This window comes from Lynx rufus, unplaced genomic scaffold, assembly GCF_022079265.1.
Source record: "Lynx rufus isolate CCGP_SWC_20201006 ecotype Redwood Valley unplaced genomic scaffold, mLynRuf1.p SCAF_2, whole genome shotgun sequence".
In the NCBI taxonomy this organism is placed as follows: Eukaryota; Metazoa; Chordata; class Mammalia; order Carnivora; family Felidae; genus Lynx; species Lynx rufus.
Window position 1 is genome coordinate 163,926,722 of NW_025814834.1, and position 24,869 is coordinate 163,951,590.

The window sequence follows — 24,869 nt, forward strand, 5'->3', positions numbered from 1 at the left end:
TTTGCTTTTCTAAGAAGTAACTTATGGAGGCAATGAGCAAGAGGATGAAATTCAGCATGAGAATAGGGAATCTCACCCCACAGGTGTCTTGGGGCAGACCAGGGACAGCAGCCAAGACCACATGGTCTCATTTCTGCCTCAGGTCAGCCCTGGTGGTGCTGCTTATCAGCGACAAGAGAAGCAAAGGAGAATAACATAGAGACTGCTCATCCGACTGTATGTTTGACATCTAGTAATTTCTTTAAAATTTCAACCTGGGGCGCCTGGGTGGCTCAGCCGGTTAAGCGTCCGACTTCAGCTCAGGTCACGATCTCGCGGTCCGTGAGTTCGAGCCCCGCGTCGGGCTCTGGGCTGATGGCTCAGAGCCTGGAGCCTGCTTCCGATTCTGTGTCTCCCTCTCTCTCTGCCCCTCCCCCATTCATGCTCTGTCTCTCTGTCTCAAAAATAAACGTTAAAAAAAAATTTTAATTTCAACCTAAGCAACTCTATTCAAATATGAAAAATAAACTAATAATTTCAAAACTCCAATAGCAGTTTAGTAAACATTAATTTCACTTGTTTCTATAACATTTTACAATAAAAAAGGTAATTTCATTACTTTTTTCGTTCTATTAGTAACTGTGAAAAAACAAAAAGTATTATTTCACTTTTACTCCTGAAAAAGCAAAAGTTGGCAACGTCCACTTAAACAGTCAGAGATAGGACACAGGCTCCCTGACTCCAGGACATAATGGTAAAGATGTCCTATGATGTCTCTTCTCTTTCCCCAGTAATACTAAAGTCTTTACACTGTAGTTCTAATTCTCATTACAATCTTTTCAAGGTAGATTTTGTTGACCCCAAATATAGGCAAGAAATCTGAGATTCAAAAATATTAAATAAACTTACCCAAAGTCACTGGTAAACCTAGCTTCCTACCTCCACCCCCTCACTATTTTTCACCCCTTTCTTTGCTGAAGTTCAGTGTTGAATGTATTTATTAACAATAGAAGAACTATAGAGCGTGCCCCTGGACTAGGGTGTGGTGTCATGTCTCTTTGGGACTCAGTTTACCTGTCAAAAGGAGGAAGGGGAGGGGAGGGGGGAGGAGGTGAATTTACCAGTGAAAATCCTGGACCTACCCAGAGTGGTAATTTTCCGTGGTGGGGAAGATCAATCAGTGCCTCCTTGATCTCTCCAAATTCTGGCTGAGAGACAGTCCACCCAATTCAGGGGTCTGCATAATAATAGGGTTCAGGGATACCTGAATAAAGAGATTCCCAGGCAGGTCAGACCTGTGGCAGTGAGGTTGCTTCTTGTTTTGTAAGCCATGTTTAAAACTAGTATGTAGTTAAACACTGAAACAACCAAGAAGCACATTGAAAAGTGAGTCTCGCACTCCCTGACTCCCCTCCTCATGAGCAACCCTTGAATATCCTTCAGGAGACTGATCTTGCCCAAAGCTGTCTCCCAGAGTGTTCAACAGACCTTTAAATCTCAAGCCACACTGAGTAGGGTGCTTTAGATACATTGCTTATTTGTAGCTAGATGGGGCACCGTAGTAAACCGCCCCTTTTTACAGATGAGGAAATCTAAGCCCAGAATGGGGGAAAAATAATAGAGAACTATACCCACAGAGAAGAGGCTTTAGAGAATAGTAGAATTTTAGAAAGTCTGTCAGGGAAAAAAAGTGATTATTTTAAACCTTTCGGTCTATATCTCAGTTGTAATTACTGGTACATTTGAGACATAAAATTTAAAAATGATACATTTATTTTACCTTTGTGCTCTTTTTCTATATACTTTCTAAAGGTGATACTAAAGAGCAATGAAATGACCAAAAACCATGTTGCACCAAAAAAAAAAAAAAAAAAAAAAAAGAAACCCAAAAAAGAATCTGTAATTCGTATAAATCTCTAGACTAAACAGATCAGGTCACTGCCTCCATCACCCCATTTAGCCAACTGAGATGTGAACTATAAAGAGATTCAATAAACTCCTAAGGTCACAGAATTTAAAGTCTGTTATGAAAATATACCAGCTACTCTTGCACCATTCACTGTTTTTGATGGCTATCTTTAATCTATGCATATTATAGTACAAATATAAAATCTCGTTTAATAAAGCAATAAAGAGAATACATCAGCTGAAACTATGGTCAGTGAACTGTAGATTGAATTTATGTGTTGCAAGTGACCATTTACTTCTACTTACAGTACCTCAAGTCAAGGATTATTTGGGAAGGGTTTTTCATATGGGTGATATAAATTACATCAATGAGACAAAGATGATGAACATATGCATTTTTAGGTTATATTAAAGTTGCAGCAAAACAGATGTTTTCTATCAGCTGAAGTCTAAAAATAAATAACCTATATGGAAATTTTGGAGTTAAATCTGCTGGCTTCATAAGATTTTGACATCTTTTTTTTTCTTTTTAAAATAGAAAATTTAATGCTATCAACTATTAAGCAAGACAGAAGGAGAAAACATAGTTTTCTTTCACACCACATTCTTAGAGGTATTTTTATAACTAACTGTAATTATTTTAGAATACAAAATTTTAAATGGACTCTATAACGTTTCAGATGCGTTTCAGGACCAAAAGTCTCTCATTAGAAGGTGATGCATTTGTTCGTTAACATTGTAAAGGTGAAAGGCGTCTTTCTTGGAAATGCTGAATTGCCGTCTAAACTAAGTAATAATAACCGTAAGACAGGTTTTGTGTTCTCTCTTTTATTTCACACATTCGTATTAAGATTAGCAAATGTAGAAAGCAAGTTATAAATGTGGGCACCAACCTACAAGTGGCCTTGAAAAGGAAAGCTGTTCCCAAGGAAAAGAAACCATTAGGATTATTCAAAAGCAAATGAATTCTCAATATATTTTCACATTTGACAATGAACATCTATTGTGCCAATCACTGTGTTGTCACAGAGACATGACAGACACAGCAAAAGAAAATGTCCCCTATTACCCTTCAACCCCGCATGAATCTCAAAATCCACTAATTCCATCTCCTATCCATTTCAGTCCCCATGTCCTTAGCTCCTCTCCGCACCTCACTAAAATTCTCTTGGGGGGCGCCTGGCTGGCTCAGTCAGTAGAGCATGCAACTCTTGATCTTGGGGTTGTGAGTTTGAGCCCTATGTTGGATGCAGAGATTACTTAAAAATAAAATCTTAAAATAAATAAATAAATAAATAAATAAATAAATAAATAAATAAAATTCTCTGGTCAGTCATTATAATCACCTCCTTGCATATGTTCTTGAGGACTTCTTTTCCATAACTGGTTCTGTTCCATACTTACCAGAACTAGACGGGTTGCAGGTTACACAGATGTAAACATTTGTCAAAAGTTATCAAGTTGTACATTTAAGAGTTATCCATTTTGTTGCATGAAATTTTACCTTTAAAAACTTTAAACAAATATTGAACTTCAGTTAGTAGTTTGGCTTTTTGCAATACTATGGGTTAGCAATATTAAAACTTGCTTAAACATACGAGTAAATATATTGAAAGTAATGGGACTAGTATTTTAGGGGGAAGCTATATATGTGGAAAGAAGAAACATTTGTATTGGATTGAAATAGAAAGTATTAATATAAACTCATGATTTTTAATATCTACCTACCTAGCTAAACACATTTAGAAGTGATTATAGATACAACCATATATGTGTATGTACATGTACATGTACTAAATGTGTCCACTGAGATTATCTAAAAGTTATGACAGCATTAACAATGAGCATACCTAATGCCTATGTCTTGACTTCTACTTATCATTTGCATTAAAAGGAACTAGACTTCTTAAAGAAAAAAAAATGATTCCAGGTCTGTGTCAGAGGGAAAAATACAGCTATAAAGTATACTATTGGGAAAATTGATAACATTTGAATATAGGCTATGAATTTGATAACAGTGTTTATCAATATCAATTTTCCTGATTTTGTTAATTGTAGTATAGTTATGTAAGAGAATGTCCTTGTTTTTAGAAAATATTCACTGAACTATTTAGTGGTAAGGGGTCACAAATGTCTCCAGTTTACTGTCAAATAGTTCAGAGAAAAATCATCTATCTATCAGGGGCGCCTGGGTGGTGCAGTCGGTTAAGCGTCCGACTTCAGCCAGGTCACGATCTCGCGGTCCGTGAGTTCGAGCCCCGCGTCGGGCTCTGTGCTGACTGCTCAGAGCCTGGAGCCTGTTTCCGATTCTGTGTCTCCCTCTCTCTCTGCCCCTCCCCCGTTCATGCTCTGTCTCTCTCTGTCCCAAAAATAAATAAACGTTGAAAAAAAAAATTAAAAAAAAAAATAATAAAAAAAATCATCTATCTATCTATCTATCCGTCATCTATCTTTCTATCACCTATTGAGAGAATGCAAATGATAAAAACAATTGGGAGAAAAAGTAAACAATTGGTTAATGTAAATAAAAATATTCCTTGTTCTTTTCACTTTGCTGTAAGTTTGAAATCATATCAAAACAAAAGTTTAAACAATATCTTCAATGGCTTCTTGTGTCAGTCAGTATAAGACTTAGTTTCAAAAATGGCCAAAAAATGTCCACATTATCATGTGTACCTTCATTGCTTCTCTGATGCCATCCTTTCCATCATTTTCTCTTTCAATGCTTTATCCTCAGATGTCCTTGTAACATATCCATCTTACAAGATGTCCTTGTTACATCCCTCATGTCCTTTAAGTCTGTGCAAAAATCTCACCTTCTCAATTGGACCTTCTTCTTTTCCATTACATCCTGCCTTACCCCCAACCTTCACACTCTTGATCTTCTTCACCCTGTTTTACTTTTTCTCTTCCATGACACCTATTAACTTTCTAACAACCATATGACTTATATGTCTTATTTCTGTCCTTTTGCCATTCTCTAGAATGTGAGTTCCGCAGACAAGAGTTTTGTCTGCTGCCTTTTCTGGTATATCCTAAGACCTGGGACAGTACAAGTCACTCGATAAATATTTGTTGAATGGAAGAATTATTACTATCACATTGTCAGATTACCTCTGGGAAACATTTACTCTTTTGAATATTAATATTTAAGGATATTTTTTCTTTATAATTCTTAGCTCACTGTAGTTAGTGTCTATTAGGTATTAATATCTGTCATCATGTTAAAGCAGTATAGTTTCAGCTATTTCTAAAGCATATATCTAACTTAATTGGAATAATTTAAGGAGTTTAGAGAAAGTACTTAAGAAAGCCATCTGAGCTTCACAAGGAGGCAGTAAAATGCTCTGGCTCCTTCTTTTTATCATCAGTTCCTCAGCTTTGAAGGTTTGGAAATAAGAAACTGGCTCACACTAATCAAAACTCATGAGATACTAGTGAGCATGCCAGTTTAAAGAATTCTAGTGAGAAATAAAATTTCTACAGATATCAGATATTTGAATCTTCTACTCAGCTTATTTTCCTTAAGAACTTGGCCTGGAGTTCAACAGATAAGTGCAAAGTTACTTTTGTGGAATCAGAACAAAAGGGATGAATTAGATTATGCTAGCCCAGGGAATACATTTTTCTGTCTAAGGACGGAGCATCTAGGAATACAGTATTGGAAAATCCACTCCTCTGTACAGGGCATTTTCTCACTTCATGATGTTGAAAAGGATAGAATTATAACTGTGTTTAGAACACTCCCCCTTTTGAAGTTTCATGTTAATAATCGGTTCACACATTTCTTCCTTTAGTCATTTTAGTACAAACCTAAGCCACAGTCAAGCCCTATTGCTATTGGTTTCCAAAGGAAATCACACTGTTCTTTGAAGATGATACACTGAATTCATTAGTTTAGCTTTTAGAGGTGGTATGAGGTGATTCCTCCACTGTAACTCATGTCTCTATTGTCTTCAATTAGATAACAAAGAAAATGTTTAATAAAAGGTGCTTAATCAAATTAAAAAATTCCTAAACAAAGTTAGGCTTCATGAAGTTCTAAAATCTCACTAGGTCACTGGTTCTGGACCACAGTACAGTAAAAGCATTTCTTCCTATTCCTTCCCCTAAGTGCAGGTAAAAGTCCTGGACATGATATATAAAACAAACATAAGAAGACTGTGAAGGTATAGAGAAGACTGACCAACTATGAACCTTGGAACCCAGGAAAGACCAAGATGGCCTTCCTTTTTGATTCCTATATCCTGGACTGGGTACTGGAAAAACCATACCTGGAAAAGCCGATGGGAACTGGCAAAAAAGAGCCCTCATAAAATCTAGTTCTTCCTGGCAAAGGACAAAGAAAGGAACAGCTTAACAAGATGAAAAATTTTTAAATAATAACTGCCCTACTGCAGAAGTGCACCATGGAACAAAATGCAGCTCTAGCCCCATCACTGTCAGCAAAAGCTGAGTGGGGATCCTAGACTTCTACCCTTGCCGGGCTGTAGTAGGGGCCTGCAGTGTGATGTCAGAGAAGCCAAGCGGGGAGATGGGACTCCCACCCTCATCCAGTGGTAGCAATCCTCTCCCAACAGTGTCAGAGGAAGTCAGCCAGGATCCTGGGCTTCTGTCCCCACCTGGCAGTAATAATGCACCCTCCCATCTCCGCAGAAGTGATACAAGAGGAAGCCAGTTGGGGAACTTTCACTACCAGCCAGCAGGAAAACAATTTCCTTCTTGCAGTGTCAGTAGAAAATATTAATACTTTTCTGACGTGGATCTCAATCTATGCAGAGGAAGTATTTAAGATAATTATATTACAAGTGAAAAGCAGTAAAGTAACTCAAAGGGAGGCAAAATTTCCACATTTGATTCTGAAAGTAGTAGACCTTTGTGGTGATGGAAGAATTCTGTATCTTGATTACAGTGCCGGCCACAGGAATCTATATACATGTGATAAAATGACATGGAACCATATACAACATTGTACCAATATAAATTTCCTGTTTTGACATCGTACTATAGTTAATGCAAGATGTAACCATTGGGAGAAAGTAGATGAGGGTACCCAAGGACTTTTCATTAGTGCAGCTTTTTGTAAATCTATAATTATTTCAAAATAAATAGTAAATAATAAAATTTTAACAGATCTTTAATAGGGCATATTTGGAAACTTCTCCTAACCATGCAAAAACATAAGAAACATATAATAAAGAGTTGGTATAAAATTATTAGAGCAGATTTCCTCAGTAATTGGTTGGGAGGGGGAGATTCATAGTTATTTATGACCTATTTGTTTCAGGGAATGCAATTTTGTTTTGATGTTGATATTATTATCAATTTCTGCTTTTTCTTTTTAAATTTGAGTATAGTTGACACATAATATTATATTGGTTTTGGGTGTATGATTAGTGATTCGACAAGTTTTATACATTATGTTATGTTCACAACTGTAGCTACCTATCTGTTCCATGACATTGCTGTTACAAAATCATTCAACTTCGTTTTATGTAGTCAATAATAACACTGTATAAAAGCTCATGAGTCATCTTGTCTGGTCATTAATATAACTGACAAGTTTTTAGCATTTCCTAAAGAAAAGATGATTTGGGGCGCCTGGGTGGCTCAGTTGGTTAAGCATCCGACTTCGGCTCAGGTCATGATCTCACGGTTCGTGGGTTCGAGCCCCACGTCAGGCTCTGTGCTGACAGCTCAGAGCCTGGAGCCCACTTCAGATTCTGTGTCTCCCTCTCTCTCTGCTCCTCCCCCACTCAGGTTCTGTTTCTCTGTCTCTCAAAACTAAATAAACATTTAAAAAATTTAAAAAAAAAAGAAAAGAAAAGATGATTGATTATCTTCAGCTATCAGGGAATAGCAGCAGATACCTTGGAAGCCTGCAAGGATTTTTTGTTTTGTTTTGTTTTGCTTTTTTCCTCCTTCAAGAAAGTGAAAAAAAAAAAAATAGAAAGGAGTCTCTGGATCTATTAGTGGCACAAGTAGATAGCAGCATCAAACTGTGATAGCCAAATACATCCGGACCTCATTGCCCATGTGTGTCTGATTTTTTATCTACAGTGAAAATCCTTCCTGTTCTTCCAACCTATAGAAAACACTTTCTAAGTTTCTTCAAAGCCCAGATCACTTTTCTGGGAATTGATCCCATCATCCTCCTAACAGTCCCATTTGAACTATGTGATCTTCTCCACTGTTCACAATTGATTAGACTAGTATAGGAAAGGAAATCCTATACTAATTTGGAATTGGGACACACAGACTCAAATTGAATAAACTTAAGGTCCAATGTTGCCAGTTTTCTATAGTCATTACTTCTTCTGAATCATGAAATATTCCAAACACAGGAAAAAACCTACCCAATTTCTTCCTACTGTAAGTTAACAGATATTAATGTACTACCATATTTCTCTCAAATTTCTTTTTTACTAAAAAACTTATGAACATTTGGATATAGAATTAAAATTAAAAAGGCTAGTACAAGATGTACCAACCACCAAGATATAAAAATAACCAAATTTTTGTCACATTCATTTATTTTTTATTTATGTTTTAATTATGGTAAAGACACATAACACAAAATTTACCATCTTAACCATTTTTAAGTGTGCAATTCAGTATTGTTAACTATATTCACATTGTTATGGAATGGATCTCTAGGACTTTTTCATCTTGCAAATCTGAAACTCTATGCCCTTTGAACTATTTCTCATTTCCCCCGTCCCCCAGCCCCTGGCAACCACAATTCAACTTTCTGTTACTATGAATTTGACTACTATAGATACCACACAGAAGTGGAACTATTCACCAATTGTCTTTGTGACTGGTTTATTTCGCTTAGCATAATGTCTTCAAGGTTCATCCTTGTTGTAGCACGTGACAAGATTTCGTTATTTTTTCACACTAAAAATATTACAGTGTATATATTTTCCACAACTTCTTTTTACATTCACCAATTGATAGACATTTGGGTTACTTCCACTTCTGGGCTATTGTGACTACTGCTTCAATGAACTTGGGTGTGCAAATATCTCTCTGAGGTTCTTTGAATTCTTTTGGATATATATACAGAAGTGGGACCACTGGATCACATGGTAATTGTAGTTTTATGTTTTGAGGAATCTCTATACTGTTTCCCACAGTGGCTGCACCATTTTACATTCTCATTCACAGAATGCAAGGCTTCTATTATCTTCACATTCTCACCAACACTAGTTATTTTCTGGTTTTTTTGATAGTGGCCATCTTAATAGGTGTGAGGTGATCTTGCATTGGGATTTTAACTTTCATTTCTTTAATGATTTCTTTAGATGTGCATTTCTTCATATGCTTGTTGGCCACTTGTATATCTTTTTTGGAGAAATGTCCATTCAAGTTTTTTGCTCATGTTTAAATTGGGCTGCCTTTTGTTGCCATTGAGTTGTAGGGGTCCTTTACGTATTCTGGATATAACTCCATATATAATATTTGCAAATATTTTCTCTCATCTGAAGATTGCCTTTCATTCTGCTGAGTATTTTCTTTGATGTGCAGAAGTTTTGAAATTTCATGCAGTCTCATTTGTCTGTTTTTACTTCTGTACTTTTGGTGTCATACCAAAAAACCATTGCCAAATTTAATGTCATGAAACTTTCCCTCTATGTTTTCTTCTAAGGTCTTATGTCTCACATTCAGGCCTTTAATCCATTTTGAGTTAATTTTTGGTAAATGGTATAAGATAAGATAAGATCCAACTTCATTCTTTTGAATGTGAATATCCAGTTCTCCCAATACCAATTGTTGAAGAGACTGTTCTTTTCTCCATTGCGTAGTCTTAACACTTTTGTTGAAGTCATTTGACCATATGCAAAAGGTTTTATTTCTGGGCTCTCTATTCTATGCCATTAATCTATATGTCTGTTTTTATGCCAGTACCACACTGTTTTAATTAATGTAGCTTTGTATAACTTAATGTATTTTTTTAAAAAACTGTTCACAATTTTCCTTCTTTATATATTTTACAGCAAATATCAGACCACATAATTTTACCCCTATGTGATTCAATATAAATCTCTAAAAATTGTGGACATTTTCTTTTCAGAAAGTATTATCATTACTTAATAAAATTGGCAATGTTACTTTGCTATCATCCCATACCTAGTCCAAAATCAAATTAGGAATTGTCTGGAAAATGTGTCCATTGATTTATTTGAATCAGGATCCAAACAAGGTCCCCACTTTAATTTGATTACATCTTGTAAGTCTCTTTTGATTCACAGAAGTCCTACCCTTCCTCCTTTTCCCCTCAGGCATTGATTTATCGAAACTGGATTAGTTGTCCTATAGAATGCCTTACATTCTGGATTGTTTACATCCTTGTTCTGTCACTTAACTTGTAAATGGAAGTTAACTGGTGGCTTAATTGTATGATCATTTAACTATACATTGAAATTCACTCAGAACTTTGATTTTTTTTTCATATCTATATGCAGTTTTCTTAATTCACTTGCAAACTGGAGATTCTGGGGACTTTTCCTAGTTTCACTGGTTATTCTCAGATGTCTTCCCATGTTTCCACCCAGAATATGTAGGTCTTCTTCCCTTAGTAATGAATGTTTGTTGGCAAATTTTTTGAACCCTGAGTTGGAGTTCAACCAGTGGAGTACACCGGCTGTCCCCATTCATTTCTCACTGTTCCTGCCACCCAGCTGTGTCCTTATTCTGCTACTGTAGGTAATTTATCACTTGTGTTCACAATCTGAAGTTTTTGGAAATATCTTGCCTTCTAGTTTATACAGATGTTGTCAATGGATTTCTCATTTGTTATCCTAATTCATTTGCTTATTTTTCAGGAGGAATTTTTTGGAGATTAAAAATCAACCTTGCTTCCAAGATCACATCACTGGAAGTTTCTCAACTTTCTTTTTGTTAAGGAAAGAAAATATCACAGAAAAACCACACCTCCCAACCAATTCTTTTTCACTTTTTCCCCTATGCCCACCCCTAAAGGTAACCCCATCCAGAAGTTCCCATGCATGTTTTTTTTTCACTTTTACTACATGTATATGCATCCATTAAATTTGTATCCTACTGTTCTGTGAGTTTAGAATATTTACATATATGTTGTCATATTATATGTATGATTTGCTACTTGGTTTTCTTCACTCATAATTGTATTTCTTGAAATTTATCCATATTGAAACATGAAGCTCTAGATCATTAATTTTAACTGCTGTAGAGTATTCCATAGTTTGAAGAAAGCATAATTTGTCAGTTCCCTGACAAGAAAAAATTATTCTATTTCACTATAATAAGTAGCAGTACGAAAGAAAGAAAGAAAGAAAGAAAGAAAGAAAGAAAGAAAAGAAAAAAGAAAAAAGAAAAGAAAAGAAAAGAAAAGAAAAGAAAAGAAAAGAAAAGAAAAGAAAAGAAAAGAAAAGAAAGAAAAAAAACAGTGAACATGTTAGCTTGTGCCTATCAGCATGAGTTTCTCTAAGATAAATATTTAGGAGTGGAAGTGTTGGGTCAAAGGACATTTGCATCTTCTTATGTTCATATGTATAAGAGTTTCCTCCATGTGTATCTATACTGAAATTTGTGATGTTTTCACTTCTTACATCCTTGTAGGTGTGAAATGGTATCTCATTGTTAATTTATTTTACATTTTCCTGATTGAAATGTGAGGTTGAGAATCTTTCTTATTGATGATTTGGTTTTCTTCTGTGACTGGCCTGTTTATGAAATTTCTCCTGGTTTACATGTCAATTTCTTAATGATTTTCGAGGGTCTTAAAAATATCTTCAGGATAATAACCCTTTTTTGGCATTTATTAAATACAATGGATTTTCTTAGTGTCTTCTGTAAATCTTCTGTGTCTCTCTCTCTCACCCTCTCTTGTTTTTTCAATTTCTATCTCTGCCTCTACCAGTGTCTCTATTCCAACAACTCTTTCTCTCTCTATAGCCCAGACTTTGTCCATGAAAACATCTTGGGAAACAGGCAGCATACCAGTCTTTTCATTTTCCCAAATCTTTCTCAAAACCACGACCACCACTTACATTTCTTTCTGGAACGTCCTTTCTTTCTGAAGCACTGACACTCAGTAACCAGATATTAAGAACAGAAGAATTCTACCTTTATGGACAACCTGTTTGTCAGTTATAATCATGTTCTGTATATTAGTTTAAGTTCAACTGGTGTTTTTCCTTTTTATAGCATTTCTCTTATTACACTTTTCCTTATTCTGGATCTTTCCTATTCCCTATCTTTATCAGGATTTTGCAAGTCTGGTGAGTGCAATAAACAAAATGTTAATTGTGTGGTGGGTGAGGATATGGATAATAGGAAAAAGAAAAATAAATACAAATTCCTTTATAAACACAAACCATGCATTGAATGAGAATTTGATGTTATGGCAAAATAAAACTTGAGGTGATAATGTCAATTTATTTAAATGGGTAGATGTCAAAGTCAAAATGATTTGGAAAAAAAAGAAAAGTTTCTAGAACATACCAGATTATATTATCACATTGTCCCCACACACACACAAAAATGGTGTTAATGCACAAATGCCTCTCGAAGATTATGTAAGTTTGTGAGTCTGAAGTAATGCTATTTTGAATATTAACATCTGGTTAATATAACTTCTTAAAGTGAAATATATGGAGTAAAGGTTTTCTTTGCTTTGTTTTCCTTTTTTTATCTTTCTCTTTGGCTTTTCTTTAGCATAGACTAGAGAAATAAAGGCACCTGTAAATGCTTAGAGTTATTTATTTGGATTCCAATTTAAACTTTCCATTATTTTTATTTTTATTTTTAAACACAGGCATTTGTTTGGTTTCATGAGAAAGCCCTCAGTTTTGTTCTCTTCTTACCAAAGTTTTTAAAATGGAAGTATTATTTTAACATTTGATAATAATAGACCAAAGAGGGTGATAACATCCAAGTCCTAAGTAGGTATTTCATCACCTAGAATAATATTTTTAACGAGAAAATGCATTAGACAAAGAATAGTAGGGGATTCTAATTATAATAATTATAACTGGAAGAAATAGCTGACCTGGGATAACACATCTAGTCCAAGTTTGTATCCAATATAAATTTTTAAATCTAAAAAAAATCTAAATAATATTTAGATTCTAAGTGATGAGTCAGATTTGGAGACAAAAATAGTAGCACGTAATGTTTAATCTGTTCAAAAATAGGAATGATTTCATTTAAAAAATGACAAACATTCTTCAGAGTTCCAGGCCTCCCAGTTATTTTAACATAACAATTTATCTTGGAGGAAGGCTCATAAACTCTGCACTGTTTAGTTTACTCCTGCACCTTGCAGGAGTTCACTTAGGAAATTGACTCTTAATTTGGTTCAAAAGGTCAGTGCCCTTAAATTAGGGTTTTGTGCAATGCACAATACAAAAAGGTCAATAATTTTATTTGAAAAAATCATTATTACTTTGCACTCTATTTAAGCCTATATTACCCTCAAAAGAAATTAATTATCTTGGTGATTTTGTACCTCATTTGCCTCAAAGTTCTTTTTTGTTTGTTTGTTTGTTTGTTTTAATGATAAATGTAATATCTATATTAACTTCAGGTTGTACCTTGAACAAAATCTCACTCTAATTTACAGAATAATTGAAACCATTCTCAAAAATGTCCAATATAATAAAGGACAGGTAAGCTTCTTGTTTCATAACATTTTCCAAAAAGGCTTTTATTTCCAAGTAAATTTCATCTATTCTTATTTGCTATTAATTTAGCAGCCATGACCTGAATTTGATTTATTTATCCAGCTAGCTCATAAATCTTTGTATTAAGTCTTTGTATGTACTAGGCAATGATTTACCCATGACTCAAATTTTTAATTCTTTCTTCCATAAATTAAAAAAAAGTTAGAATTTCTGTTTTTATCCTCGAATATTCCTCAATAATAATTCCAGTAATTTATCTCTTACATAAGTCTGGATTAAAGAGATGATTGAAATTCATAACAAATGTCATTTTTGTCTCTCACATTATCCTACTACTTAGAACTATGAAATAGGCAGTTTCATATTTGTAGTGCTTCACCCATATCAATAATCCTGTGAAAACTCAATGGACTCTTAGTGAAAAAGAGTAGTTCCTGCTCCAAGGTCCCTGAATGAGAATAATTTGCAACCTTGTGGTAGATTCTAGGACATAGAGCAATGCCAAGAACAAATGCTAGTTCCCACTAAAGGTAGGAGACTGCAAACTGGGCTAGGCCCAGGTTCTGGAAAGGCCTGGGAGCTAGAAGATTTTGAGATGAAAATAAAGTGATCTCTGTTACTTTCCAGCCCATCCAAGACCAATCAATAGGTCAGCAAACAGAAAAGATATTGAAATAAATATTATGTATTTAGTTCCTCCAATATGCTAGTGTTAGCATAGATCCTTATTGCCAGGTTTCAGTGCTTACCATCCATGTGAACAAGAATGTAACCTCCCTGTGCTGCAGTTTTCTTATCTATAAAATAAAGACAACACATTTGCTAAAATAGTTCAGTACATTTGTTCTTAGAATAGTGCCTAACACACACAAAAAAACCATTCTTTAAGTATTTGCTATTATTGCTGTATTATTGTTGTTGTGATTATTAATATAATGAGTGGCACACCGATATGACACGTTGTGACAGAAGCTTAGCAAAGATTCTGTTGACTTAACTTCTCTCATCATTTCGGACATCAAATCATGATCACAATTATGTGCAAGGTCCTAATAGCTCAGGTATATCTCTGGAACAACACCAGATGGATTTTATTTTTTTCCCTGAAGAATGGATCCTCCAATTAAACCTAATCATGAAAGGGTGACTGGGTGACTCAGTCTGTTAAGAATCTGACTTCGGCTCAGGTCATGATCTCACAGCTTGTGAGTTGGAGCCCTGTGTCAGGCTCTGTTCTGACAGCTCAGAGCCTGGAGCCTGCTTCAGTGTCTGTCTGTCTGTCTGTCTCTCTCTCAAAAATAAATAAACATTAAAAAATTTTTTTAATTAAAAACAAACAAACCAACATAATCATGACTCATTAGGAGCCAGAGGTTTTTAAACAGTGCTTTCCAGATGGCCACCAGTTTCAGGGAAGGATTTGCTCTATGGTAGCCTGGAGGTCCCAATGCTTTCATCCCAAGATGATTTTTATCTTCCACCTGGAGGTAGGGTGGAATGACCTGTGACCACGTTAGCCCACTTTGAGGGCCTTGACTTAATGTGAAAATCTCAGGTTCTATTTCTGAGCTTTGCAACAGACTGGGGGCTGGGTCTCTGCATCTCAGCACATGGACTTCAGCTGCCAGGTAACCAGGTAACCCATCTGCTTACCACTCATGGTTCAGTATTTGAGTTTCAGCTCATTCTTCCTCTTCTCCTCTCTTTTTCTTCTCCTTTTTTTTCTCTTGCTTCCTTTCCTTTTGTCATTGGAGATTTTTTCTCACTGTCATCTGAGGAATACATTTAAAGGGTACGTTTGCAATACTTCAGCCGCAACCCAGTTGTACTGCAGTGGAGGGTCACTCAGTGTTTCTAGTCCATCATCCAGGAAAAAGTGGAAATCAAGATTCCATTTTTTTTGAAAGCCTAATCAGAGTCAGATTTGTGTTTCTTCTGTTGACAACACTGTGCTAAAACTGACCACAAGGAGGCCTAGTTTTTTCCAGGTTATAGGCTTTTCTACTTTATTCCCACAGCAGCCCAAATTCATGGGAGGAAATTAAGTGTGTGTGCCCAGGATCCTATCTATACCATGTCCTCCAAAACACTGGTTTTAATTTTCTTTCTTTCCCATTGGTATGCAAACCTTAACAATGCAGTCAGCGGATCTGGCTTTAATCTCGTTGCATTATATTTTACACAGCCATTGTACACATTTATCTGAAGTAAGAGCATGACTAAGCATGTGTATGTGTGTGTGGTACACTGTAATCGTAAATTTTTTATTATTTTTCAATGTAATAAGAGAGAGGGTCAAGCAGAGGTAATAAAAGAGCTTATCAGAAAACAGACAATTTATGTCCTCAGGGAAGGAAGGATTACAAATCTCAGGCTTGGTCAGAAATGAAATTTTACAATGTAAACATTCACAATTTCATACTAAGAACTGCATGTGGAGGTAAAATACATTATTATTACAGGTAGATTCCAATCTTTGGAATGGAGGGGGTCTGCAGGCAGAGGTTTCGTTATTGGATGTCCCAGCTGACTGCTCCAGAATACTCCAGCAGTTACACGCTGGGAAGAAGAAGCAGGTGTTATCAAATGACTGCTCAGGAATGTGACCTAAAGGGGACACTAATTGGAACACAGGCTGGTCATACAGCTCTCTTTGGTGGGTTGTTTTAAATGGTTGTCTGCATCTCTTGATGTCTGTGATCTCTACCTAGGTCACCTTCAACAGCTTCTCTTCCTGTAAACAGGGAAAGGAGTGCCGGGAAATAGGTGAGTGACAGAAAACAAGTGGGAGTCATAGTCACTTCTGGCCCTATTAACCAGTATGACACTACTTGCTAGGTTGGAGTTGAGTTTTAGTAATCCTTAGATATTTGTGGCTGCTTTGTTCAGAAATTGAACCTCAAAGCAATGACTACTGGTGAGTTTGGATGGTGTAGCCAAAATAATTCAGGATTCAAAGGGATCAAATCTCAGCCCCATTACTTGATCACTTTGTAACCTTGGTCTCATAACCTAGCTATGTATTATTATTCCAATTTGTGAAATGGCGATTACAATAACTCTCTCTATAGATTAATGTGAAGATAAACTAAGAAAACATAAGGTACAAATACTAGGTGCTCAGTCTTTTTTTGGTTCCTTTTTCATCATGCTGTAGGTTAATTGTATCCAACTCTTCCACTCACAAAAATTGGGTTGGGCATTAGAAGACATTTACATATTCACATTGGGGATCAATTCACTCCATCCACACTAACCATTCTCATTGTTGTACAAACACAACAGACATTCTCCTGCCTTAAGGGGATGGATCTGGCTGTTCCTTCCCCATGAATATTTTCCCAGTTATGCACATAGCTGACTTTCACCTCCTTCAGTTCTTTGATCAGATGTCTTCTTCTCATTGTGGTTTATCCCAACAGCCTCATTTAAAATTGCAAACTCTACATGCTTTCCTCCCTGCTCCCATATTGTTGTACTATTGATTCTCCTTACCACACTCTTTTCCTTTTAAAAATATAATTATCACCTTCTGGCACTCTATAATATTTACTTTTCATTATGTTTTTTGTTCATACCTTGCCTTCTCCCACTAGAATGTACACTCCATAAAGGCTAAAATCTTTATTTAACTAATGTATCCCAGGTACCTGTTTCCTGATATATAGTTAGGGGACAATAAATTTTTTTAATGAATGCACACAGGCATTTCAGACTAAATTAGAGTATAGAATTACTCACTTCCATATCCCCAGAGCCTAGAGTATAGAAAGTGTGAAATGTGTAATGGAAAGGATGAAAATAATTGATACACATAAAATCAACTTCTCAAGAGGGCGAGAAATTATGTAAGCTCAGGCAAAACCCATCATCATCATTCTCTTCTTTCTGAACTTGACAAGCAAACATACTGGTTTAGGATTTTTTTCTATGTTTGACTAGTATAAGAAAGTCAGAAGGTCAAGAAAATGTGGAGAATATTAACAGTTGCCCAAGAACTTTGTGTAATCCTGATGACATTTATATTCCTGCTGGGTTATTTAAATTTTGAATGCTGATATTTAAACTAACACTGGATTGGGGCACCTGGGTGGCTCAGATGGTTGAGCGTCCGACTTCGGCTCAGGTCCTGATGTCACAATTTGTGAGTTCGAGCCCCGCGTCGGGCTCTGTGCTGACATCTCGGAGCCTGGAGCCTGCTTCGGATTCTGTGTCTTCTTCTCTCTCTGCCCCCCCCCCCACTTGTGCTCTGTCTCTCTATATCAAAAATAAATAAAATTTAAAAAAAATTTAAACTAACACTGAATTAATATTAATCATTTTTGAAATAAAAGAGCAGTATGATGAAATTCAGATGCACCTCATCAGTGGATAGACCTACATTGCTACCCATGTCATTTTGAGTTTGGCTCAGCAGGATATTGGCATCTGTTCTTTTGGAGTAATCTTATCTCCCTCATCCAAGTGAAGAGCACAACTGATTAAGTCTCTTCTGAGAATATGTCCTTTGTTATTAGAATTTTTTGCTCTACATAGTGTCAAGAAGGCATTATCTAATACAATCTTAAGAAAATACAACACCACCTTCACACTCAAAAGATGACATCATGCTCAGAGAATTTCTATAGAGTTAAACCCAAAATGAAGAATAATTTATAGTTGAGTTATTTGGAGGAATGCAAACCTCCAAATAGATGCATGTTATAAATACAAGCAAAGAAAGTTTATAGAAATCATAGTAAATTTCTGTCAAGAAAGTTGGAATTATCACCTGACCTTTTTCTGTCTCCATTTTTAGTAGTTAAAATGATAGTCTATCCCTTGAGATCTCTCTCTAATGGATAGTTTAGAATATATTAACCTGATTTTACACAACTGCTGTGCTCAGTCAACTGTACTCACAGTGTCATATATGCCTGAACAAGCAGGCATCGTGCAAAGGCTTTATGTGATGCTAGCATCTAGTTTTGCCTCATAACTATGCATTTATAAATTAACTGTGCCTTTGTCTTGTCTCCGCATATTAACACAGTTGAGGATTGGACAGGCTTCAATGAAGATGCCCTAGAGAAGCATGGAAACCATTTATATTCTACCTCATGACTAACACAGTCATTCACTTATTTTTGAACACACAGGTTAAAGGAAATATGCAATAACTCTCTGAGACAATGTGAGGACAGAGAATTAAATCAAGCATTTATGCCATCAAAAATATGTTTTAATGTGTGCAGCAGGCTCAAGTGCTCAAAACTCAAATGTCTCACTTTAAAGTTAGGACTCCCAGGTGACAAATAAAACCACCAACATATTCATGATTCATTCTTACCTCTTTGCATAAGCCTGCAACTGGGAACACAAATAAAGAATATGAAAGCTGACCCAGAATCTATCATTCAATATTATTCTGCTGAAAATGTTACATAAAAGCATCCAGAAGTCAAGTAGGAAAAATCAAAATACAAGACCATAAGCCCAATTGTTATATTGTTAAGGCATGGATAAATAAAGATGGGTGGTCCTATGTACATGTTCTATATCAATCAGAAGAGATGAAAACCTATCTGCTCCTAAGACACTGATGGCATAAGTATCACAGAATGAGAAATGTATTAAGTGGTTAGTGCTACAAGTAACTTTTGAGGACCAGTTGATGTAGAGAATATACCAGAAAAACAGAAGATACCATCTTTGTCATTCAGTTATATTTCTCTTATTAAGTTCATCTAAAGATTTGGGCATCAGGTGGCATGATACCAAATAATTGAACTGGCCAGGTGTTTCACTTGGTATCCAGAATTTATAGATTAATATTTATTCTAGTTTGTCATTCCCTTTGTTTGGTAGTATATTAATTATTATGCCCTTTTTACTTCAATTGGAAAATTATTGTTTCCCGTCTTCTCTGCCTAGTCACTGGTCATTTGTTTATACAGGCTATAAAGTGGAGTCCCCAGGGTCTGTTCCTGTTTTAGCTACCCTAATTTCCACCCTGCAATTAACCAAAGGGAAGTGAATGTACAACGCCGAAAAGGGAGCCAACCAAGGGGCCACCATTAGGTGATTTTAGACAGTGAACATTGGCACAGCTATTAAATTCAATCAACAGGATAAGCACTAAAAAATATGGATCCAAATCGCTGGTCAACTATTCAGATGCATGCTCTGGTTCCACAGTGAAAATCCAGAAGCTGTAAGGCCACTGTAGAAATTGCTGCATCCAGTTTAGTCAACAACTCACAGATAGTTATAATTAGGAGTCATCTAATACTCAACTCTTGCCCAAGGTCATAGAGGTCATTAATGACTGACCCAGAGCAAGAACCAAGAATTCCTTACTTAAGTACTGGGCTCTCTCCAACCAATCTTTAACCATGAGGATAATGTAGCTCTGAAATAAATTTGTACATATTTTTATGAGTTCTATGGCATATTTTAATAACCCCACATAATTTCAGATGAATCCCGGTTGAAGTTTCAAGGCTTTTAGTTCACTTTGAAATGACAAGTTATTTACAAATCTTAAATGTACTGAGCTATGTACTAACTTTCTTTTGTTTGTTTACTTGAGCAAAGGGAGGACAAGTAGCCCCAGACCTCAAGCCATTCATGCTGAGAAACTGGACCATATAAACCAAGAACTCAGGAAATAGCAAATACAACTTTAGTCAGTAGTAAATTTATATGCTGGAGTGGCTGAACAGTTTAAAAGTAACGTAAGGCAAGAAAGAGAACAAGGAAGAAGCAAAGTTGAGAAGATAAATTTTTCTTTAAAAACTCTTCTAAATTACCCCTTTTTCAATGGCAGTCTAGCCCAATTTAGATAAGCCAGGATGACTAATTTATTCTTTCAAAACATTGCTTATGTATCAGGATGTTATTTTCTACAATCAAAAAAGTAGTTTGTAGCACATCAGAGCGCTAAGGGAATTAGTGGCTGAACAATCCCTTTCAGGGTGCTGCTCACTTAATTTGTTATGGGATCGAACAATACAAGACATACAAGACAAAACTGATCTGACCATTCACCTTATACTCAAACTAGAAGTAAAATAGAACCAACTGCCTCTTTATTGTTGTCACTTTTCAGTCTTTATGTCACAAAATGTTAGATCTTAAAGTCCCTACCTGACTGCCTGGAGTTCTGACTTCCTGCCAGTTGCATTATGTTGTCAAATGAGTAAAAACAAACTTTAATTATATTAAGTCATTGGAATCTGGAGCAACTTGTTATACTAGTGTTATGCTAGTGTTATTTACCCTGACCTGTTACATAAGTAATTTTTCACATAAGTGAGTTTTTTCATGTGGTACACATTATATATAATTTTTCTTCAATACTTGATTCTCCCCTGCCTTCTGTACACCTAGAAGATGTGATTATTGGCCCTTAAAGTTGAATTAAACACTGTGATGGGTTCTGACCAATGAATTGTGAGTATAAATTGTATGTAACTGAGATTGTGGAAATCTCATGTTTAATTGCCCAAGCTCTCTTTTACCATGCTGAGTGATTGAGAGGGCTTGTGTTCTAGGTGGTGCAACCACCACATGGTAGAGTCCTCATTGACCTGGCTTCCTCAGTGACTGGGGAATTGAGTCTCAAGTCAATCAGCAATGCATATATAATGTGAGCAGGAAATAAGTTGCAACTTTGAAGTTGTTTGTTAGCACAACACAACTTAACCTATTTTGATTACTATGTGACATACAGGCTAGAATATGTATATGTATAGGATGTATATGTGTATATATGCATATATGTATTTAGCCATGTATGTACATATACATATATGTATAAATCTATGTACATCTATTCATATATGTACCTACATATGTATTAACATATAATGTATATACACACATAAACACATGTAAGAGGTGTATTAGGCAGAATATGTCTATATGTACACATACACACATATATACACATATGATTAGTAAATTGTTGCATGAGGAATTTTGATGATTTAACAGTGCTTTATTTTATACAAAGTGTTTTTAAATTACATCTTTAAAAATGATTTTTAATCAATGTAGATTATTTTTTATAACACCATGACAAAAAGCAAGCCATACACCAAATGATCTGTGCTACAAGTTCTGCAAGGAGCTAATCACAACGTTTGTCCTCTCTGCATTTTAAACAGTATGAAAAATAAACATAGGAAATAGATGGAATTGTGGACCTCAGAATATTAGCTTTTTCACCCTAAAAAAAGATCCAAATGGATTTTCCTACCCTGTCCCACGTAATGTGAACTGACTCATCCATCTACTTGCAGGGAAGCAGCTAGAGGAGTGTGGGCTTCCCCATGCAGAGGCTAAAGGCTCTGGTTCCTAAGAGTTCAGTGTATGGAACAATTAGCAAACAGGAGAGTGGGTACCACTTGAAGACATGCTGGAGAGGGAAAAGAAACTACTGCTTTGGTCAACAATGATGTTCTCCTCAATCTTATCCTTTAGAGAAAAAATAAAGGGGCAATAAGGAAGAGAGAGTCATGGTGATCTTCCAGTATTGTTTCCTCCTGGAAGGACACTCCTTTTGTCTCTGGACTTAGAGGAGTTGATTAATAAACTTTCCCTTCCACCTACAATGACCTTTTCTGAGTCTTTTGCATCATTGCCATCATTACTACTCAACATTAAAAACTGTCTCCTCTTACTAAGAAGACATGATGATTAAGTGCAATGTGATATACTGAATTGGATCCTGGAAAAGAAAAAGGAAATTAGTGGGAAAACTGGTAAAACCTGAACAAAGTCTGGAATTTAGTTGATAGTAATGTACCAATGTTCATTTCTTAGTCTTGATAAATGTACATGGTTATATAAAATGTTAATGTTAGGGGATGATGGACTATATATCAGATATACAAAACTCTCTGTACTACCCTTGAAACCTTTTTGTAAATCTAAAATCATTTCAAAATAAAAAACTTAAAGAAAAAAAATCTGTCTTTTTCTATAAGCTTGGGGCTACAATCACTAAGAATCTAGTTCTATGAGTAAATTCATGGCAAAGCCTCCTTAAAAGAAATATGGATTAAATAGGGTGAGTCTGAGGGGTAGTTTGGGGTTCCTTTTAATTTTAATTTTTTTTTCAACGTTTTTTATTTATTTTTGGGACAGAGAGAGACAGAGCATGAACAGGGGAGGGGCAGAGAGAGAGGGAGACACAGAATCGGAAACAGGCTCCAGGCTCTGAGCCATCAGCCCAGAGCCCGACGCGGGGCTCGAACTCACGGACCCCGAGATCGTGACCTGGCTGAAGTCGGACGCTTAACCGACTGCGCCACCCAGGCGCCCCAGCTTTTAATATTCTGACTTAAGCATAACATTCTGTAACACTTATAACACTCTGTAGCAAAGCTGAGGCAAGATTGGCATATTTGGTATATCTGCACTAAATGCTAGTGAATAACAAGAGAGACATAAACACTTTAAAAACACACTACAATATGTAGCTGAATTCTCATAATTTTGTGAATCCTAAAAGGTATTCTTTTATTTTGCTTTCAACTTCCTTCTACCTGGGGAAATTCTTTTTAAATATCCAAGAATGATACCTACCCTTCTCAAATTCTAGATCAAGATGGGGAATGTTAGGGGCATCTGGGTGGCTCAGTTGGTTAAGCATCTGACTTTGGCTGAAGTCATTATCTTGCAGTTCGTGAGTTTGAGCCCTGCATCAGGCTCTGTGCTGACAGCTCAGACCTTGGATCCTGCTTTGGATTCTGTGTCTCCCTCTCTCTCTTTTCCTCCTCGACTTGCACTCTGTCTCACTGTCTCTCTCTCTCAAAAATAAATAAAGAATAAAAAAGAATTTTTAAAAAAATAAAGGGGAATGTTAAATGTTCATCCTCACAGTTGCTAGAGGGGTTCCATAGACATCCTTGCTGAATGCAACATTCACATGTCTACATTACAAATAACCTCAATGTTCATGGGATAATGGTAGGAGGCCATTTAATTTCAACAAACAAACAACCTCCTGTGAGTCAACACAGTAGAAAAGAAATGGTTAATATCTTTGGAACCAGAAAGAACTAGGTTTAAATACCAGACATGCCACTTTCTACCCAGCTTCTCTTAAGCAATATATTTTATCTAAGTCTCAGTTTGCTTATCTGTAAAACTGCAATAATACAGCCTACTTATAAGGTGGTTGTGAGATTTAAATGACACATCATAGGGGCGCCTGGGTGGCGCAGTCGGTTAAGCGTCTGACTTCAGCCAGGTCACGATCTCGCGGTCCGTGAGTTCGAGCCCCGCGTCGGGCTCTGGGCTGATGGCTCAGAGCCTGCAGCCTGTTTCCGATTCTGTGTCTCCCTCTCTCTCTGCCCCTCCCCCGTTCATGCTCTGTCTCTCTCTGTCCCAAAAATAAATAAATGTTGAAAAAAAAAATTTTTTTTTAAATAAAAAAATAAATAAATAAATAAATGACACATCATACATAACACAGTTCCTGGGATGCAGCAGGGCACCTCTACATATCAGTTCCACGTTCTGTGAAGAAAGCAAGGTTTGATAAAAAATAGAATAGCTTGAAACTATGACTGTCAAGATGGAGACAGAAACAAGTGTCATTCGAGAAGAAAAGGCATACACCTGGCCCTTGTTGGAAGGCATATCTTTTTCATAATTGTACACAGTCTGGATTGTGGTCACAACTGTAGTTCCAGCTTGCCTTTCAATCAGCATATTTCCACCCTCATGTCATTGTTCATGGCATCATGGAAAGATTTACAAGATACACTATACTAGCAGTGTCAAGATCATTGGAAGACACAACTCAGCTGATTATAAATGATAACTTTTTTTCTGTTAATTGCATAGTCACAGACAATTCAGCCAAAATGTGTTTGCTGGTCATTGCTTTAATCTTTCAATACCCCCATTTGGGAGAGAACAAATTTAAAGGTAAGATGATACAAAATGATGGTCATCCTCCTGGTTGAATTGGAAGACTTCGCCCAAATCAGTGCACATTAGTGCCTTTGAGCTCAAATTCCAAGTAATTGGCAAATGTACACCTGACAACTCAGTGACCAGTAACAATTCTAGGAGCATTGATCTTAGTGGTGAAAACTTTTAATACATATAAGAGCTCTTAGAATAGATTTCAAGGCCTTATAAAACCAACTAATGATATAATGATATTTTATTCTATTTAATTACCAGGCATAATGCAATGTAATTAAATCCAATGGTATGAGGATAACAGTACCAAGATACAATTAAGTTAATCACAACACATGTAAGATCTATTTATGTACCATATAAATCTTCAGACAAGAAGGATCTAAATCT

At 36.0% G+C, this 24,869-nt stretch overlaps 1 protein-coding gene and 1 long non-coding RNA gene across 9 annotated transcripts in view; one reads left to right on the forward strand and one right to left on the reverse strand.

The window, feature by feature from the left end:
- PTGER3 (prostaglandin E receptor 3) overlaps positions 1-10,957 on the forward strand; it is a 181,463-nt gene extending 170,506 nt beyond the window's left edge. For 2 of the 5 annotated variants that reach the window (XM_047085634.1, XM_047085631.1), the window contains one exon: positions 10,716-10,957. In XM_047085634.1, the coding sequence (XP_046941590.1) occupies positions 10,716-10,941 (226 nt within the window). In that variant the 3' untranslated portion in view covers positions 10,942-10,957. The remainder of the gene's footprint in view (positions 1-10,715) is intronic. The other 3 variants (XM_047085635.1, XM_047085640.1, XM_047085639.1) reach the window with 2 other exon arrangements.
- The window catches only part of LOC124516346 (uncharacterized), a 106,174-nt gene that overhangs the window by 224 nt on the left and 81,081 nt on the right, over positions 1-24,869 (reverse strand). The window contains exons 4-5 of one of the 4 annotated variants that reach the window (XR_006963032.1): positions 1,122-1,243; positions 395-433 (exon numbers count right to left, since the gene is read on the reverse strand). This is a non-coding gene — a long non-coding RNA (uncharacterized LOC124516346). Of the gene's footprint in view, positions 1-394; positions 438-1,121; positions 1,244-12,326; positions 14,354-15,209; positions 16,291-24,869 lie in introns of those variants that run through there. The other 3 variants (XR_006963031.1, XR_006963026.1, XR_006963030.1) reach the window with 3 other exon arrangements.